This window comes from Nelumbo nucifera, chromosome 4 (genome assembly GCF_055504915.1).
Source record: "Nelumbo nucifera cultivar China Antique chromosome 4, China Antique-T2T, whole genome shotgun sequence".
NCBI lineage: Eukaryota > Viridiplantae > Streptophyta > Magnoliopsida > Proteales > Nelumbonaceae > Nelumbo > Nelumbo nucifera.
The window spans coordinates 19,622,801-19,641,782 of NC_142652.1; the positions used below are offsets into that span (position 1 = coordinate 19,622,801).

An 18,982-nucleotide genomic window follows, 5' to 3' on the forward strand; every position below is an offset into this window, starting at 1 on the left:
TAGCAAGTCGATGATCTTATGAACACAGTCATCCAGGATGGTCAGAATCCACAACTCGAAGGAGAATGCTCTGCTCCACATGTAAGTAGGAAGAAGGTTTCTCAGTTTTGATGCTGTGAACCCACTCTTCAAGACTCAGAATCCTGTACCTGGTTAGGACTCTGGCCAACTGAAATGGGCTTCAGTGCTCACACCGTTCGCAGTCTTTACAGCTTTGCATTAAGAATATCTCCCCACGAAAAGGGGATATTCCCAATGCACGGCTGTGAAAGGCTGTGCGAACAGTGTGAACACCGAAGCCCATCTCTGGGCCTCTGGCTAACTACTCCGACGTATACTTGGGGAGTAGATTACTTAGCTCATCTTGGTATATCAGGAATTGGTTCTTTTATATCATTACAAAGAGTAGTATTATTTTACGACTAACACTTGAACTACCCCGTCATGTACTTTGTAAGTTTGTAGGATGTAGTCTGTAGCTGTAGGTACTCACTCACTCTTAAAATCGCTACTATTGAGAGAAGAATAACAGTGTGCAAATGAAGTGGGACCATCAACTTAAACCAACCCGATTTTGTTTCTATGGTTTCTTCTTCTTCTTCTTGTGGGGGGAATGGTTGACCTTGGGAGTGGTTGGTTTGAAGCCTATCTGCATCCGTATTCATATTTGCATATTCCAACAGGACTACAGGAGAGCACCAACTCATTGATCACTACTGGCCTATGGATCCAAGAATTACCCAACATTGAATTGGTGGAGTTACCACTTACCTTTGTGTGGTTCGGATCCATGAACGATGATAAAACTCAGGGCCCATTATTTACTTTTTTTCCCCCTGTTTGGGCATTACAGTGTCCTCTGTATTCATTCATGGCTCACACACGGGTTTACTAAATGCGACACCGACTGTACCACCTAATGTTATTCTCGTCACTTTGGACTTGCAGGCAAACTTAATTTCCTGGTAACATGAGCATTATGGAACTAAACTCTAAGGGTCTGTTTGGTTTACAGTCAAAATTGGAATCGGAATCGGAACAGTTTATTCCTTTTACCTGTTTGGTTATTGGAATTGGAGTCAGAATTGGCTGGAATGAGTTCTCATTCCCAGAATCCCAAGGAAGGGAGAAGGAATGGTCATTTCCTCATATGGGAGAATTCCATTCCACCAGAAATGGGAATATGGGATTTTGATTTCACCCAGCCAAACAGTTGGAATCGAAATGGACAAATCCAGACCTCTATTCCATTGAAATACAAATAAGTGAACCAACAAGCAAGGTTAATTAAATTTTGAATGACCTACTTCATCCCAACAAAGAAATTTTGATGAAAAACCAAAAATTAGTAAGTGGGGAGAGAGAGAGAAATGGTCAACAACAATGGGGGTCTATTGCAAGCAAGGAAAATGTCAATTCATATTCATAAATACACAAAAGAAAAAAGAAGAGAAAATGAGGCATGGTTATATTGAATGCAGATGGAGATTGCACCGCTAGAAGGCTAAAAAAGCCGATGTGTCAAGTTTCATGGAGTAAAGATCTGATGGGAACGCTGTCCTTGAGTAACCGTGAGATGAGAATTGAGAACCCTCCCGTGCTAGCTATTACATTATTTCATTCGCCCTAAAAAGTTCAGACAACAACAAAGAAAATTAGTAAACTTTTCTATTCTGAGATAATGACACACATATACACGCCAGCGTTCTCACGGGCCACGCAATGAGAGCGTTCACATCTGATCTTCCTGCTTAATGAAACTCATGGGCTTTCTCTACAACTCCCAAAAACAACAAGGGGAACAAGAAAGAAAAGAAGAGGAAAATTAAAACGAGAATGGAAGGAGTTAGTCCCACTAAATATAATTGACATCTCTCTTACCAAAAACTTCTTCCCTGTCGCCGGTTGACTGCGGCCACCGAAGATCTTCTGCCTTCTCTGCTAAAACAAATAAGATTAAACCCGCAACTCATATATTAATTCCACGATAGCTTCCAAGAAATGGATAGAAAGAAGAAACGTTGTAGCCAAATTTACAGACGGAAAACTCCAAAGTCAAATGTCGCCGTTTAAGTGAATGGTATGGATTAATTCTTCAGTTGTGCAGGGGGTTAGGCCCAGTGGGTACGAGTCGCTTCTCCACGCCGTATCTTGGATCGATTTCGTCATTAAGTGGTGACGGTGGCGGTGGCTGGCGGTGGAGTCTTTTGGGTTGGAAGCAAAGAGAAGGTGGGTATCGTTGTGAGGAGAAAGAATTGCACCCATGGCCATGGTGGCGACGGGAATGGTGGTGGGTCGAATGAGGTTCCAGCAACGCTGCGCTGCAGAATTTAACTCTTGGTGTCATGGAGAGGAGAAGGACGATGAAGACGACAAAGAGGCAGAAGCCACCAGAGGTGATGGTTGAAGTGGGGGGGCTCTTCATGCCGTGTAATATCTTTTCAAGCAATTGAAAACTCGAAAGAAAGATTGATTAGGAGACAGACAGAAGGGTCAAAGGGAGAAAAAGACTGGGCTGAGACGGAGAGTTGGAGAAGAAAGAGATGAGACGAAGGGAGGGAAGGAGGTGTCAGGTACTCAGGTGGTGATGATTTTATTTAACACAGCAGCACACAGGGCAACAAGAGACCCATGAACAGGTAGTAATTGCCCAGAAACCAACGCCAATTCTCTCTCTCCTCTCTCATCAACAAATTAATAAACCATGGAGATCTCTTTCCGTCATGACCGTTGGATTGGAATAAGTGTGTTTGTGGGTGGGCCCAACTTGCTCATTCCAATCCAACGGTTCTTAAGGGGCAGCTCCATACCTCCGTCGTACTTCCACGTCGTTATTACCTGTCACTATTCACTGGTTTTTACCTAGGACATCAACTGACACAAACTAAGACCATGTTCTGTAATTCTGATTCCTGCAAAAAGTCTGTGGAATTGGAAATGCCATCTGTGGACTTTTCTGTAGTCCACGTCTGAGATTAATCACAAGTTCACAACCACCACTGAGATCTGAGATTGATTGGACGGCTGTAATCGTCTAGTTGGTTTCTCATTTCTGGATGCCGGTTGGAGGGTCGCTAACTCGCTACTCGCCTAAGCAAAAAATCTGCCCATGCTTATGATGGATTGGACTTTGGAGAGGGGCCCAGCCGAGATTAGGATTTAGGAATACCATATTGAATGGGCCTAGGCTCAAGATGAAGCCCATCGACCTGTTGGGTCAAACCGTCAACGTGCAAACAAACCCAGAAGGGGACAAGCCGAAGTTTCTGAACTGTAGCTGCCCAGTGGACAGTGGAGGTCAATCGAAAAGCCGGCCGAGCTTTGCTTTCACTGGTTTTAGAGTTGACCTCGAACCGAACCCAAGTACGAAGCCAAAGTCCAAGCCCAACTACTACGGTTGGGGCATTGGGCCGTGGGTGGGTCCCTTGTTTTATTTTGAATGGTGGAAACCCAGATCACAGTTGGAAGTGGTGTTAGTGGCTGTGGGCCAAAGTGAGGGAAGGCGACCCGTGATCTTTGAAGGAGAAGGAGAGGAGGCCATTTAACATTTAATATTTATGCATGCACGCGTTGTACATGGCGCTGCGCTGGGAGTGTTGGAATTAATGGACTGAAGCCGAACATTACTTGTTTTCGTTCCCAATAATTAGATGAATAGAAGCCAATTGGTTGTTTGGGAGGAATTTGAATGCGGAATCAGAGGAAATGAATTTCTCTCAAAATTTCAAACCAATTTTGCTACTTCTTCTGCCTTGAAAATTTTCTGCTGGTACTCGATATGTATTGAGCAGTGACCTTTAAAGCGGTCATGTGGAAGTCATGAGGGTGGATTTTGGGCCACCCATCTGGGAGACATCCGAAGTCACGTTTATTTGGGTGTAGGGATTGGGTTGTGATGCCTTGACCCGAGTTGGATTTGGGTTTTACTGTGGGCCTGTTGCCACCTGTCAGGTCATGATGTTCTACATATATACAGAGAAATCGAGTTGGGGTCTGTATCGGGTTGAACCCTATAAGGTCACACGGGTTCAGAAAGTTAGTGATGAAGCACAATCCGGCCGATCTTAGCTGTCAACAATCTTGCCTCTGAACCGGGTGGCAGGGACCTGAAACGGAGGGAGAAGAGAAGCTCCGGGGAGAACCCGGCGTAAGGGCTCCGAAGCTCAAGTTAGAGTCTTTCAAAGGTAAGATAGACCAGATAGCGCAAAAGTTAGCATACCTCGTTCCTGGGGGGTAGGAGCCTTTTATAACCACCTCGTGCACTCACTTTCAGGCTTCCGTCAGATCGGGCATGATTACTTCTGGACTCCTGCCAGTTCGGATGTTGTTTCCTCTGGCAGGACAGAACCGCCACTGCTCCTTTTGTCGGAGCCATCTCTGCGGCTAGTAACGACGGTGGCAGGTGGCGGTAGCAGGAGGCCGTTTGAAGTGCGGCTGTCAGGCGTCAGATCCCAAATCAGTCAGGTGCGTCGCCCTTGGATACGGACGTCTTTGGCGTCAGGTACGTTTGGTCAGCCTGGTGTTTCGGAAGCGAAGTGTTGGAGTGGCGAGTGAGATGTCTTGAGTTCGGTTTGGGGAGTGTTCCGAGCTGCCATGGGCCAGCTCGGGTCATAGCTTTGTGAGGCTTGGGGCCCAATAAAGTTCGTGCTCCTTGCAGGGAGCTCGGGTTCTCAGTAGGGAGCTCGGGTTCTTAAAAGGGAGCCCGCTCTTAATAGGGAGCTCGAACTCCCAATAGGGAGCTCGGTCTCTTGGTAGGGAGCTCGGGCTCCTAGTAGAGCGGTCTGGAGTTCAGGCTCAGTAGTGAGCTTGGACTTGCTTTTGGTGCTCGTTTCGGGCGCTCTACTGCCCCGAGTTGCTTGTTTTTGCTACGTGTCGGGTGATTGTGAGGTCGGGCCAAATTTCCCTTCATCAATTGCCCCCCACTCCCCGCGGCAAGGGTCCTGTCTTGGCGCGGGGAGTTCGTAAGGTAGCAGGAGGGTTTTGGTCCGTGCTGAGGGCGCTCGCTTTAATTTGATTTTCGAAAGAGGGCGCGTGTTTGGGAGACGTGACGGCAGTCGTTTGAGAGTTGGGCTGCAGACGCTTTTATTACGAGGAGACGTGCGCCAACACCTCGTCAGTTTCGAGAAGGTGCGTGCTGACACCCGTCCTTTGACAGGACGTGCACGACGCCTCGTCAGTTTTGGAAAGACGTGCGCTGATTGGCCTCGGAAGACGTGCGGTTTAGCGCAGCTGTGGGCCGTTGGATTGGCTTCGATCTGGGCCGTCGCTTTCCGGCCGCTGTGGATATAAATAGCGTGCGGGGGGGGCCCATCCTTGCTACTGTTGTACCTCTTGAGCTCGCGCCTAAGTTTCAGTTCGCGTCTAGGCTCTTCAGCTCGCGTCCCAGGTTCCTTTCTTGTTCGAGCTTTCGTGGTCTACTTCAGTCTTCTTCCCGGGTGAGTGCTTTTGGAATCCCATTCCATTTTCTGATGTCTAGTTCGGAGGGTTCAAACTGTTCAAGCGGGTCTGATGTAGGTTCTACAAACCAATTTGCGTCCCCCGGTAGTTCAAGTGAGCCCGATGTAGGTTCTGAGGAAGGGGTTGAGCCTACAGCCCGAGGTGCTTCGGGTAGGTCGGCGTCCACCTCCCGTCGTGGCCGGGTTGTAGATCAGTTCGGCCCTTCGACTATGATGCCTGAGGGACTTCAATCCCTCATAGACTACTACTACTTGCCCGGGGAGCACGCCTACTTCATCCCTATGGGTAGCTTCCCTGGGGAACACGGTCCTGATGAGATCGTGATTTTCCGGGAACAGCTTGCTGCGGGGCTGCGACTGCCTTTTCATCCTCTTCTTGTCGAGGTTCTAAACCACTTCGGTGTGACGGTCGGCCAGCTTCACCCGAACTCCATTAGGAATTTAGTGGGGACGATCTCCTTATTTTGTGACGAGAACTTTCCTTTGGATCTAGAGATTTTCTCCTCTATTTTAGTGTTGAAAAAGCAAGCGGGCATACTACCCGTCTCCTCGCCTAGGCTTCAAGCTCTTACACGGATTCCCTAATAAAGTCCCGGCGTGGAAGCGGGACTATTTCGGGGTGCGAAGTGCGCTGGGGTGGCCGTTTCAGACCGGCTGGGGGATGGTCACTCCCGACTCCGGTGTCACACTCGATAAGGAGACGGCGAAGGGCCTCCGGCAATGGGCGCGGCTTGGGCTGGAGTGTCAACGGTATCTGACGGAGGCCAAGCTTATTGCTGCGGGCCTGAGTTCGGGTAGGTTCTTTCCCTAGCGATCCTGTCTTGCTCTTCTTTTACGTCTTACTGATGCCGAACTCCTTTTCGCAGGTACGATGGACTCTCGAGGGACCCGAGGTGGGCACTTGTTCCAGGGCATGAAGAGGAGAAAACGGGTGGCTAAGCGAGCTCGCGCCGAACCACCCCAGGGTGCGGAGCCCAAGGTGCCGGACTATTCGGCGAAAGAGCCCGAGATGGTTCCTCCTATGCAGGAGCCGGCGGGGGCTCCTTATGCCGAAACTACACACACAGGGCCTCCCGCTTACTCCGAGTCTGCCCATACGCGAGCTGGGCCATCGGGCTCGGAGGCCCCGGGGGACTTCAGGAGCGTGCTGTCGCCTGTTCATGCTCTTCAACGGAGTAAGGAGGCGATGTTTCCCGAGGAAGTTGCGGTGTGGACCGAGCTCCCTCTGCACCAAGTGGCCTGCCGTGCCGTTACTCATGCTATGGTGGTAAGTGCTCCCTTCTTTGGAGTTCGACTTTTATTCTTCTATTCGTTCCTTTGATCCCGTTTTCCTTTGACAGGTGAACTCTTCTATTCACGCCTTAGCGAACCAGGTGGAGAGATGCTCGAGGCAGGCGCGAGCTGCCGAGGAGACTGCTCGTGCTGTTGAGGCTGCTGCTCGCCTCAGAGAGATGCCGAGGCCATGGGAGTGGTGGTGAAGCATATGGTGGAATTGAAGCTAGACCTGTAGCACCAGGTCGAGTATCTTCAGGAGGATATCAGGGAGAGGACTCAAATCTTCTCTCAAGGCATCGAAGACACGAAGAAGAAAGCTGTTAGTGATTATATTGCTTCGCCGGATTTCGATGATCTGATGGTGGACTCCTATAGGAGGGGTTTCAAAATAAGCCGGTGGATGATCCGGAATACGTACCCCGAGCTCGATACCAGTGCCATATCCACTTCGCGCATTACTCAAGAGATGGCTAATGCTGCGGATGCCGAACCGGACTCCGAGGGGGAGGCAGGTCCTTCGGGTGTTGTCGAAGTGGCTTCTGATAATGATGAAGTAGCCCCTAGCTTGTAATGGCTTTTTTTTTTCTTGAATGTACACCTCTATCTGAAATGAAATGACTTTTTGTTCAAGTGCTGGTTGTCCTGTCTTCGAGCTGCGTTTTTTGCCGAACTGACCATTTCGGTCCTTCAGTTCGTTTTCTGACACCTTTATCTGAAATGAAATGGCTTTTTGTTTCTGGTTGTCCTGTCTTCGAGCTGCGTTTTTTGCCGAACTGACCATTTCGGTCCTTCAGTTCGTTTTCTACCTAGGCTTCGGGGTACTTGCCTTGGTAGTTTATAGGTAGTATCTTCTTAAGTTGACGACGTTCCATGCTCGGGGTACTTGTTTTCCTTCTAGGGTTCCGAGCTCGTATGCTCCCCCACCGAGTGCTTTCATTACTCTGTAGGGTCCTTCCCAGTTTGGTCCAAGTTTCCCTACGCCGGGTTCGGGCACCATGACCTTACGGAGAACCAAGTCGCCGACACGGAAGTTCCTCTTCTTTACTCGCGCGTTATAATACCGAGCTACCTTTTGTTGGTAGGCCGCAGTTCGGATGTGCGCGAGGTCTCTCACTTCGTCCAGTAGGTCGAGGTTGGTGCGTAACTCGCCCTCGTTTGTCTGTTCGTTGTATGCTTCTAGTCGCAACGTAGGCACTTCGATTTCCGCCGGGATCACCGCCTCGGTGCCGTAGGTGAGGTTGAAGGGGGTCTCTCTTGTGGCGGTTTTTTCCGTGGTTCGGTGAGCCCATAGAACACTTGGTAGTTCGTCTGCCCACAAACCTTTGGCTCGGTCTAGTCGTGCTTTCAGTCCGCGGAGGATGGCTCTGTTCATTACTTCTGTTTGGCCATTTGCCTGCGGGTGTGCGACCGACGTGAAGTTCTAACTAATTCCCATATTTTGGCACCATTCTTGGAACTTGATATCTTCGAACTGTTTGCCGTTGTCGGAGATCAGTACCCGAGGTAGCCCGAAGCGACATACAATGTTCTTCCAAAAGAAGTTTTGTATGTTTCGGGCTGTAACTATTGCTAGGGGTTCAGCTTCTATCCACTTTGTGAAGTAATCTACTGCCACCACTAGGAATTTTCTCCCGCCTGTCGCTGGTGGGAATGGCCCTAGGAGGTCGATGCCCCATTGGGCGAAGGGCCATGGGCTGGCAAGGTATTTGAGGTCGGCAGCGGGCTGATGGTGGATGTTGGCATGCTTCTGACACTTGTCGCATTTTCTGACGAGCTCGATTGCCTCTGTCTTCATCATTGGCCAGTAGTATCCTTGTCGAAGTGCTTTTTGGGCGAGGGCTCTGCCCCCCAGGTGTCTGCCGCACAAGCCTTCATGGGTGTCGCGGAGTACCAACTCGGTTTCGGCTGGGCGCAAGCATCGCAGGTAGGGGAGCGTGTAGGATCGTCGGTACAACCGTTTGTCTATCATGACGTATTTGGCTGCCTGGCGCTGCACCCTCTTGGCTGCGTTGCGGTCCGCGGGGAGGGTTCCGTCTAGCAGGAAGCTCGTGAGTGGGTTGATCCAGCTCGGCTCTGCTTCAGTGACGGGAGCGACCTCTTCTGCCCCACCGAGAATGCTGGGCCGAGGTAAGTCCTCTACGTACACGGTTCTCCTAGTGTTGTGGCTCGTGCTAGCTAGTCGGGAAAGGGCGTCGGCCTCAGCGTTCTCTGACCTCGGGATTTGCTTGATGAAGTGTGACTGGAAGTTGAGCAGAGCCTCCTTTACTTTTGCCAAATATGCAATCATTGTGAGCTCGCGCGCTTCGTATTCGCCTATAACTTGGTTGACCACGAGCTGGGAATCACTACAGATAACCATGTGCTTTGCTCCAACCTTGCGCGCTAGGTTTAGCCCGGCTATCAGTGCCTCGTACTCCGCCTCGTTGTTGGATGCCGCGAACTCAAAGCGTAGTGCGTATTCCAGTTTTGTTCCGCTCGGGCCGCGTAGCACTATTCCAGCCCCGCTGCCTTGTTGGTTCGAGGAGCCATCTACGTGAAGGATCCAGGGCTCCTCATCCCAGTTCGCGCTTGGTCTAACCAGGAGGGATGCCACACTGGCTGCTACTTCACGGGGTTCGGACTCGTTTGGCTTGGGAGCTCCGAGTTCGCCCGAACTGGGGATCTCGGGCTCGACCGGCTCAGGGGCTTCGAGGCTAAACGTGCATTCTGCGATAAAATCTGCCAAGGCTTGGGCCTTAATGGCAGTTCTTGGCTTGTATTGGAGGTCGTACTCGCTGAGTTCGATGGCCCACTTCGTCAGTCTGCCGGAAACCTCGGGTTTGAGTAAAACTTATCTCAGAGGTTTGTCGGTCAGGACGATGACGGTGTGAGCCTGGAAGTACGGGCGGAGTTTCCGTGCTGCTATCACCAGTGCGTATGCTAGCTTTTCTATCTGCGGGTACCTTGTCTCTGCTCCCTGCAAGATTTTACTAACATAATATATGGGTCGTTGGACCCGGTCTGCCTCCTTTACTAGTACCGAACTGACCACCTCGTCACTAGCCGAGAGGTACAGTTCTAAGACTTCGCCTTCCTTGGGCCGAGCTAAGGTTGGCACACTGGCAAGGTAACCTTTTAGCTCGTCAAATGCAAGCTGGCAGTCTTGGGTCCATTCGAACCCTTTGCCTTTGATTGCTTTGAAGAAGGGTAGGCAGCGATCTGCCGACTTGGACATGAAGGGGCTTAGAGCAGCTATGCGGCCGTTTAGCCTCTGAACTTCTTTTACTTTCCGAGGCGGTCTCATATCTAGGATGGCTTTTATCTTGTCCGGGTTGGCCTCGATACCGCGCCGATTGACGACGTAGCCTAGGAATTTGCCCGAGGTGACGCCAAAGACACATTTGTTGGGGTTCAATTTCATGCTAAACTGATGCAGGATTTGGAAGACAGAGTCCAAGTCTTTTATTAGTTCTTGTGAAAACCGTGTCTTGACGACCATGTCGTCTACATAACACTCTATCTTTGTGCCAATCAGGGGCCGAAACAGCCTATTTACAAGTCTTTGGAAGGTCGCCCCGGCATTTTTTAACCCGAAGGGCATGACCTTGTAACAGTATAGACCGAACTCGGTTATGAAGCTGGTTTTTTCCTCGTCAGACTGGTCCATCCGGATTTGGTTGTAGCCTGAGTAGGCATCCAGGAAGCTTAGCAATTCATGTCCCGAGGTCGCATCCACTAGGCGGTCGATCCTAGGAAGGGGGAAGCAGTCTTTCGGGCAAGCTCGGTTCAGGTCGGTGTAGTCGACGCACATGCGCCACTTGCCGTTCGTCTTTTTCACCAGCACAGGGTTGGCCACCCAGCTCGGGTAATGGACTTCCCTAATGAAGTCTGCCTCGAGGAGCTTCTCGACTTCCTCGTCGACCGCCTTCCAGCGCTCTGGGGCTAAGTTCCGTTTCTTTTGTCTAACGGGTCTGACTAAAGGGTCAGTGTTAAGTTTGTGAGTTATAAGACCAGGGTCAATACCGGGCATATCGGCCGTGGACCATGCAAAAATGTCTAAATTTTGAAGTAAAAAACTTACCAATTCGGTCCGTAGGGGTTCTTCAACGGAAGCACCGATCTGGAGTGTGCGAGCTAGGTCCGTAGGCGAGGTTGGGATCGCGACTGTTTCCTCTGTGGGCGAGGCTCGCTCTTCGCCTTGTTCCGCGGGCCGCTCCAGATCGAGGTCGCCGGCCGCCTTGGTCTTTCCCTTTAGGGCGGCAACGTAGCAGTTGTGGGACTCGAGCTGGTCGCCCCGCACTACCCCCACACCGAAGTCCGTAGGGAACTTCATGGCCAAATAGTAGGTGGAGACCACCGCCCGCAGGATATGCGTGATTGGCCGCCCTATTATGGCATTGTATGGGGAGGGGGTCGCGACCACCAGGAAGTCGTGGTTGTGTCTGACCGCACAAGGCCACGTGTTGACTTCCATAGGCACCGTTATTTTTCCAAGGGGCCTGACTTCCTCTCCGCTGAAGCCCACCAGGGGAGTGCTTGCGGGCTTTAGTTCGCTCCTCGGCAGCTGTAGCCGATCAAACGCCGATTTGAAGAGGATGTCCGCCGAGCTGCCCGAATCTACGAGTACGCGCCTAACCTCGAAGTCGCTGATCCTTAGTTTAATGACAAGCGCGTCATCGTGAGGGTAGCGAACTCCTCGCGCGTCGTCTTCTGTGAAGAGGATTGGCTCTTCGGTCTTTGGCCTTTTCGGAGGGTTCCGCTCCTCGAGGACCGCTTCGCGAACTGAAGTCCGGGCTGCCGCCGATGTACACCCCGCTACCACCGAACCTCCCACAATTACATGGATGGTTCCCCGAATTGGCCTTTCTGCCGGAGGCTGTCGCTGCATCGGTTCGGCAGGCCTGCTGCTAGTTTCGGGGGCGTCCTTTTCGTGCTCGCCTGGCCGATCCGCTTTATTGCTATTATTGTTGTGCTGTACAAAGTTTCTTAAGTATCCGCGACGAATGAGCCCCTCTATTTCGTCTCGGAGGTTATTGCACTGCTCGGTACTGTGACCATGGTCCCTATGGAAACTACAATACAAATTCTTGTTTCTTTCGTTTGGATTTCCCTTTAGGCGAGGTGGCCATTTCACGTACGGGGCGTCCTTAATCGTCATTAAGATCTTGGTCCGCCTCGTGTTCAGTGGCATGTAATCAGTCCGAACTGGCAGGGGAGCTCGGAACGACTAGTTCGGTTTTGGGTCCTGGGCCGGGTTTTTTCGGTCGGCTGAGTTAGAGGGCTCGCCATCCCTCTTTCTTTTCTCGTTTCCGCCCTCGGTTCGTTGGTTGATTTCCTCCTCCGTCCTCATGAACTTGTCCGCGAGCTTGAGGAACTCGGCCACGGTCGCGGGCTGGTTGGCTACCATGTGCCATTTGAACTCCTTGTGTGTCACCCCTCTTTTTGCTGCGGCGAGCTGCACCGCGGGGTCTAACCGCGGTATCTGTAAGCATGCTTCATTGAATCATTTGATGTAGCCCCGTATGGGTTCTCCTTCCCTTTGGACTACCCCGAAGATGCTTTCCTCTGCTCTGGGGCACCGTTTGCTGGTGACAAAGTGTGCAGTGAAGACCTGCACGAACTGAGCCCAACACTTTATCGACCCGGGGGCCAGGTTCCTATACCAAGTGCGGGCTACCCCCTTGAGGGTGGTGGTGAAAGCCACGCACATGCATGATTCGCTGGCTCTGGCGAGGTGCATTTGGGACTGGAAAGCGTCAACGTGGTCGTTGGGGTCGAAGGACCCGTCATACTTGTCTAGAGGTGGGAGCTTGAAATCTCTGGGCAAGGGGACTGCCAGGAGTTCTGACGCGAGGGGGGAAGGAACTGAGAGAATCGGGGCAACTCCTACCTCGTCCGAGCTCGTCTCGCCTTTGTCTCTGAGCTCTGACAGGACGCGGGTGGCGGTTCGTCGACCTCGACGGCGCCTTCGCTGCTGAGTGGGCCTTGTACTGGCGCTGCTGGCCTCCGTGTTGCCGAGCTCGATGGGCCCGGAGTGCTGGTAGTCCGCTGCTGCCAGTGCGCCGAATCGGTTTACCACGAGTGGGAACTCCGGTTTGGAGCCCCGAGGTGCCGATCTCGCGGGCGAGGTTCCCGACCCGCCTGCGAGCTACGAGGCGGGGATGACTTTTCTTTCTCTCCGGCCTAGGGACGAGGCCTGGCTGTTTGGGGGGTTCTGGGGCCTGGAGGCCTTTCCTTGGAGGCGCCCATCCTGCGGAGAGGCCTTGACCGGCTTCGGAGTAGGGTGGCGAGGTGGAAGTAGTTGTTGGTTCGGTGGCAGTTGGGGGAACTGCTGTTGATAGTGATACTGGGAGAGGTTGTGCAACACTTGGTGCCGGTGGAGCTAGTGTTGCTGGAATTGTTGCATCTGGGCTTGCATTGCCCGCATGCACTGCATTAGGTCGTCCAACCGATTTTGGCTAGCTGCCAGGGGGACGACGGTTGGTTCAGTGAAGGTAGTCTTGATGGGGAGAGGAAAGGGGATGTTTGTGGCAGGTAGGTTTACAGGCGCCACTGCTTGTGGCATATTCAGATTGGGAATTCCGTCCACCGAGAGGGGGATGGTGAACTACCCAACACACACCACGGGAACTTGAGGCTGTTCCCCGGTGGTGTTTGTCTATGTGCCGCATCCGGCGTTGCTGGAGGAGGCCATGAGTATTGAGTTTTTCAAAGAAGAAGAAAGGGGTATGAAAGTTTTGGAGGGAGGCCTTTTGAAGTGTTCCCACAGACGGTGCCAATTGATGAAGCACAATCCGGCCGATCTTAGCTGTCAACAATCTTGCCTCTGAACCGGGTGGCAGGGACCTGAAACGGAGGGAGAAGAGAAGCTCCGGGGAGAACCCGGCGTAAGGGCTCCGAAGCTCAAGTTAGAGTCTTTCAAAGGCAAGATAGACCAAATAGCGCAAAAGTTAGCATACCTCGTTCCTGGGGGGTAGGAGCCTTTTATAACCACCTCGCGCACTCACTTCCAGGCTTCCGTCAGATCGGGCATGATTACTTCTGGACTCCTACCAGTTCGGATGTCGTTTCCTCTGGCCGGACAGAACCGCCACTTCTCCTTTTGTCGGAGCCGTCTCTGCGGCTAGTAACGACGATGGCAGGTGGCGGTAGCAGGAGGCCGTTTGAAGTGCGGCTGTCAGGCGTCAGATCCCAAATCAGTCAGGTGCGTTGCCCTTGGATACGGACGTCTTTGGCGTCAGGTACGTTTGGTCAGCCTGGTGTTTCGGAAGCGAAGTGTTGGAGTGGCGAGCGAGATGTCTTGAGTTCGGTTTGGGGAGTGTTCCGAGCTGCCATGGGCCAGCTCGGGTCACAGCTTTGTGAGGCTTGGGGCCCAATAAAGTTCGTGCTCCTTGCAGGGAGCTCGGGTTCTTAAATGGGAGCCCGTTCTTAATAGGGAGCTCGAACTCCCAGTAGGGAGCTCGAACTCCCAGTAGGGAGCTCGGTCTCTTGGTAGGGAGCTCGGGCTCCTAGTAGAGCGGTCTGGAGTTCGGGCTCAGTAGTGAGCTTGGACTTGCTTTCGGTGCTCGCTTCGGGCGCTCTACTGCCCCGAGTTACTTGTTTTTGCTACGTGTCGGATGATTGCGAGGTCGGGCCAAATTCCCCTTCATCATTTAGGTTGGGTCAAAAACATCTCAAGGTCTGGCCAGGGCAAATTATCGACATCTCTAACTAAATTCCTATGTGTTTAAAATAAGCTAAAAGCAATAAATATGGATTCACCAATCAGCACTCTGAAATGTGACGAGGACCTGAACGTGTTTTCTCCATTTGGATGTGGCTTGCTACTCAAAATGTGGAATTGCAGGCTAAAATTCCACTACTTTACAAATTGTACTTGGCTAAAAATATGGATCCAAATTATGGGATCTGATTCTTTTTTTTTATTTTTTTGTAGAATAGATCCTAATTCTGCAATATTCCAAATACAGGCAAGGTAATGATTATACACACCTTTTCATTGAAGGGATGGCACCCACTTGTTAATAGTCAGATCAGACGATCGAGAACTTTCTTTTTTTTTTCTGAAAACCACAACATTCCCAATAGAAAATCAAAATTAATCTTATTTATTAAATCTGGTTAATATAAATAGAGATTGTTTTGCTTTTTACAGTTGGGTGTGCCCACTTGATAAAAAGGGATGATGTCACCACATCTCTAATTCTATATTCTCACCTCTTTAAGTCTCACTAGTGTTCCCTAGGCTGTGTTTGGTTGCAGTGCAATTTTATTTGCAATAGTACAAATGTATGGGAGTGCAAATACAAAAAATGTAAATTCTCATTTAATTTTATTTTGGGTTCTACTTTATTCTGCTTTATGTCTTAATTTACTTTATTTTTAATGCAATCAAACAAAATAAGTTAAAATTTAAAATAAAATTAGTCAGAATTTACACTCAAATCATTTACACGGCCACAGCTTCGCATCAATACAAATTTATTTGCATTGCAACCAAACACAGTCCTACTCTTTTATTTTTTTCTTCATGGGCTACACAAAGGAGGTGGTCACATCCCCTTTAACTCCCCAACCCTGGTGGCAGCATGCTACATCCAACCAACTGAGTTGCCATCAATTGACATATTCTCTATTTATTTTCTCATCAAACTATACTAGTGTAATAGTACATGTTTGTATCAACTATATGATATATTATGGTATTTGTATTTAAATTTTATGACCCACACAGAACCAAGACAAATATAGAGATAGATTGAGAGACGCTCCGCAATCCCCATTGATATTGTCTTTATATGTCTCTGGCCTCTGGGGCACATATACAGATGGCAAAGACTAATGAACTTATTATTTTTATCAGTGGATAGGGCCTAGTGGGGTTGTTGTTGGGCTTTCTGAGTATCATCATGGGCCATGGAAACCATATATCATGTACCTTCAATGTCCATGATGGGCCATGGACACCATATCGATTCTGTGCAAATCCAGTTTGTGATTGGCCATGAGTTCAAATATCTATTTCTGATATAGTCATATATGCTGCAACGCGACTTATGGTATTGGGAACTGGTAAGAGGGAAGCCTCAGTTAGACAGTTGGAGCTGATGCCCCTTACATCAGGATCAGCTTTGACTTGGACTGCATTCTGAGTTCCCCATAAATACCTTTCCCCTCTTGTTAGCAGTTGTTCTCGTCCATGGCCAAATCACCCACTAGCCAAGAATGAGATTCTATCTTCAGCCCCTCCACCCCTCTCCCTACTTTTCTCTGTAAAACCTAAACCAGCCTCTGAAGATAAGCATCATCTCTGCTCAAAATTTTTGGCAATGGCTCCTTCCAGACCCCTGCTATGTTTCTTGTTCATCTCTACGTTCTTGGCATTCTCATCTTCTTCTCCGGTGTCTATATCTTTTACACCGCAAACCCTGTCTAAATCTGGAGATGTGGTTAACATCCAGTGGGCTGGCATCGAGATGCCTTCTAATCTCGATTGGCTTGGTATCTACTCACCTCCCGATTCCACAGATGACAACTTCATTGGCTACGTCCACTTATCCACCTGCGACAATTGGGAGACGGGTTCTGGTTCCATCGATCTCCCTCTAGTCAACATCCGATCTAATTACGAGTTTCGGATCTTCAAGTGGATGGTGGAGAAGGATGCCAATGTGTCCCATCCCAACGATGACAGCAACCCTTTGCCCATGACAAAGCACTTATTGGCCAAGTCTGAGGAACTAAGTTTCGAGAGTGGTCATGGGCCAGAGCAGATACATCTGTCTTTTACAGAGGAGGATGACGAGATGAGGGTTATGTTCATTACGCCCAGAGGGGAGGTGAACCATGTGAAATATGGCGAGGATGAAGATAACTTGGATAAGGATGCAGTGGCAGAAGTAAAGAGGTATCAACAGTCAGACATGTGCCATTCTCCTGCAAATGATAGTATTGGCTGGAGGGATCCTGGGTTTGTTCAGGATGCAATCATGAAAAACTTGAAGAAAGGAAGGAGATACTACTACAAGGTAATTAAGGAAAGATACCTCTGTTTTATGTTTATTCTGTTAGAAACCTGCAACCTGGTTAGTTGTTGTTAGCTAGACATAATTGCAAAAACTTTTACAATTGATTAGCTGAATTCAGATAGTGAGGTCACTGTACTGAGTGGATTTCCACCTACGATCCATAACTATTAAACTGATAATATCATCATTCAGGGAGTTGACTTCAATGCGTGTGGAAACAGGTAGGAAATGATGGGGGAGGATGGAGCGAAACCCAGAGCTTTATGTCACGGGATGAAGACTCAGAGGAGACAACTGCATTCATATTTGGAGACATGGGGACTGCAACTCCATACACAACCTTTCGGAGGACACAGGAGGAAAGCAAATTAACCATGAAATGGGTCCTCCGAGACATTGAAAATCTTGGCGACAAGCCCGCCTTTGTGTCTCACATCGGAGACATCAGCTACGCAAGAGGCCACTCTTGGCTGTGGGACACATTCTTCACTCAGATCGAACCTGTAGCAAGCAAGGTGCCATACCTGGTGTGCATTGGCAATCACGATTATGACTGGCCCTCACAGCCATGGATACCAGACTGGGCTCAAACCATTTACAAGAGGGACAGTGGTGGCGAGTGTGGAGTCCCATACAGCTTCAGGTTCAACATGCCCGGGAACGCCTCGGTGCCAACAGGAACAGACACTCCACCCACAAGGAATGTTTACTACTCTGTCGATGTTGGAGTTGTGCATTTCTTGTATATATCGACTGAGACCAATTTCCTTCCAGGAGGCGAGCAATATGACTTCATCAAGCAAGATTTGGAGAGGGTTGATCGGCAGAAGACACCATTTGTGGTTGTCCAAGGCCATCGCCCCATGTACACAACAGGCAGCAATTTCAAGGATTCTCTATTGAGAGAGAAAATGCTGGAAAACTTGGAGCCTGTGTTTGTAAAGCACAAGGTGGACCTTATTCTCTGGGGACATGTCCATAGGTATGAGAGGTTCTGCCCCATGAAGAACTTCACCTGCGGAGAGGGTTTGCCTCTGCATGTTGTCGTTGGAATGGGGGGACAAGACTGGCAACCCGTTTGGGCACCACTGGTCGACCATCCCAAGGACCCAATTTTCCCGCAGCCTGATCTATCTCTGTACCGTTCCGGCGAGTTTGGTTACACCAGGCTTCATGCTACAAGGAAGAAGCTAACGCTTACTTATGTTGGAAACCACGACGGAGAGACCCATGACATGGTGGAGATCCCTGCACCAGATGCAGCTGTGAGTGCCTATGGAGAAGAGAGAATCAGAGTAGCTCCTGCCCAAGACACAGATGACGCCGGTGAGCCGGTGAAAACCTCCGTGTTTGTGAAGAAGGCTGTCAGCGGTGGTGCTGCTGCTAACGTGGGGGAGCCTGCATTGCCATGGTATGTGAAAGTGGGGAGTATGTTGGTCGTTGGGGGCTTTGTGGGTTGCCTTTTTGGGTTCATATCTCGGGCCAGAAGAGAGGCTGCCGCTGGTTCGAGGATGGTCTGGAGTCCTATAGATTCTAGCGTAGGTTGTGAGGATGTGTGAGTTCACGTTACGTGACACATGCGGTTGGGTTTGGGTTGGTGATTTCATTTCATTCATTGGCAACTGGTTTTTCCTTGATTGTTTAGTTTGGTTGGCTTTTAGATTATTGGTTTTCATATTATATATGCTCCAGTTGTACGTTGAAAGCATGTCACCCGAGTTCTTTTGCTTTTGCAAAGCAGAAAATCTATCACTTGTTTTTTGACTTTTTGCTTTGAAGCGAATGGTTATCAATCTCAGATCAGAATGCTATTTTCAGTGTTTTTTTTTTTATTTAACGAAGAGTAATTAATATAATTGCTTTACAGGTTGGTTGATGCTAGTTTTAACTTTTTAAATTTTTAGGGCTTGGCCATCCCGGGACAGACTTTATTTGATAGAAAAATAAAATACCCCAAAGCCCCTAAACTGCTTAATGAAAATTTTACTTTGTAAATTCTTAAAGTTAATTTCTCCTAGGCCTAATACATTAGGCAAATTAAGAGGTTATTAATTCAAACAATATTATGCCCTTTTTTAGACTTTTGGCAATAGCCATAGAAGTATCGTGAATCGTGATCAATCGTAAGATTTGCAATATTGGTTTTGTGACGTAGGTATTGAATTTAAATTCTGAACTTTGAACCTATCCTCAGGTTTACTTGGATGTATGACGATCTTATTTAGACTATGATCACTATGTTTA

The 18,982-nt window shown here is 49.5% G+C and overlaps 1 protein-coding gene and 1 long non-coding RNA gene across 2 annotated transcripts; one reads left to right on the forward strand and one right to left on the reverse strand.

The window, feature by feature from the left end:
• Positions 1-1,371: 1,371 nt before the first annotated feature.
• LOC148792066 (uncharacterized) lies at positions 1,372-2,614 on the reverse strand. The gene is made up of 2 exons (XR_016068548.1): positions 1,882-2,614; positions 1,372-1,626 (listed from the first exon to the last, which is right to left on the reverse strand). It is a non-coding gene; the product is annotated as an uncharacterized LOC148792066 (long non-coding RNA).
• A 13,277-nt stretch (positions 2,615-15,891) lies between these two features.
• On the forward strand, positions 15,892-18,536 carry LOC104597994 (putative inactive purple acid phosphatase 2). Its single transcript, XM_010259829.3, has 2 exons — positions 15,892-16,738; positions 16,960-18,536. The coding sequence occupies exons 1-2, from the start codon at positions 16,040-16,042 to the stop codon at positions 18,295-18,297; spliced, it is 2,037 nt and encodes a 678-aa protein (XP_010258131.1). The 5' UTR covers positions 15,892-16,039; the 3' UTR covers positions 18,298-18,536.
• Positions 18,537-18,982: the final 446 nt, after the last annotated feature.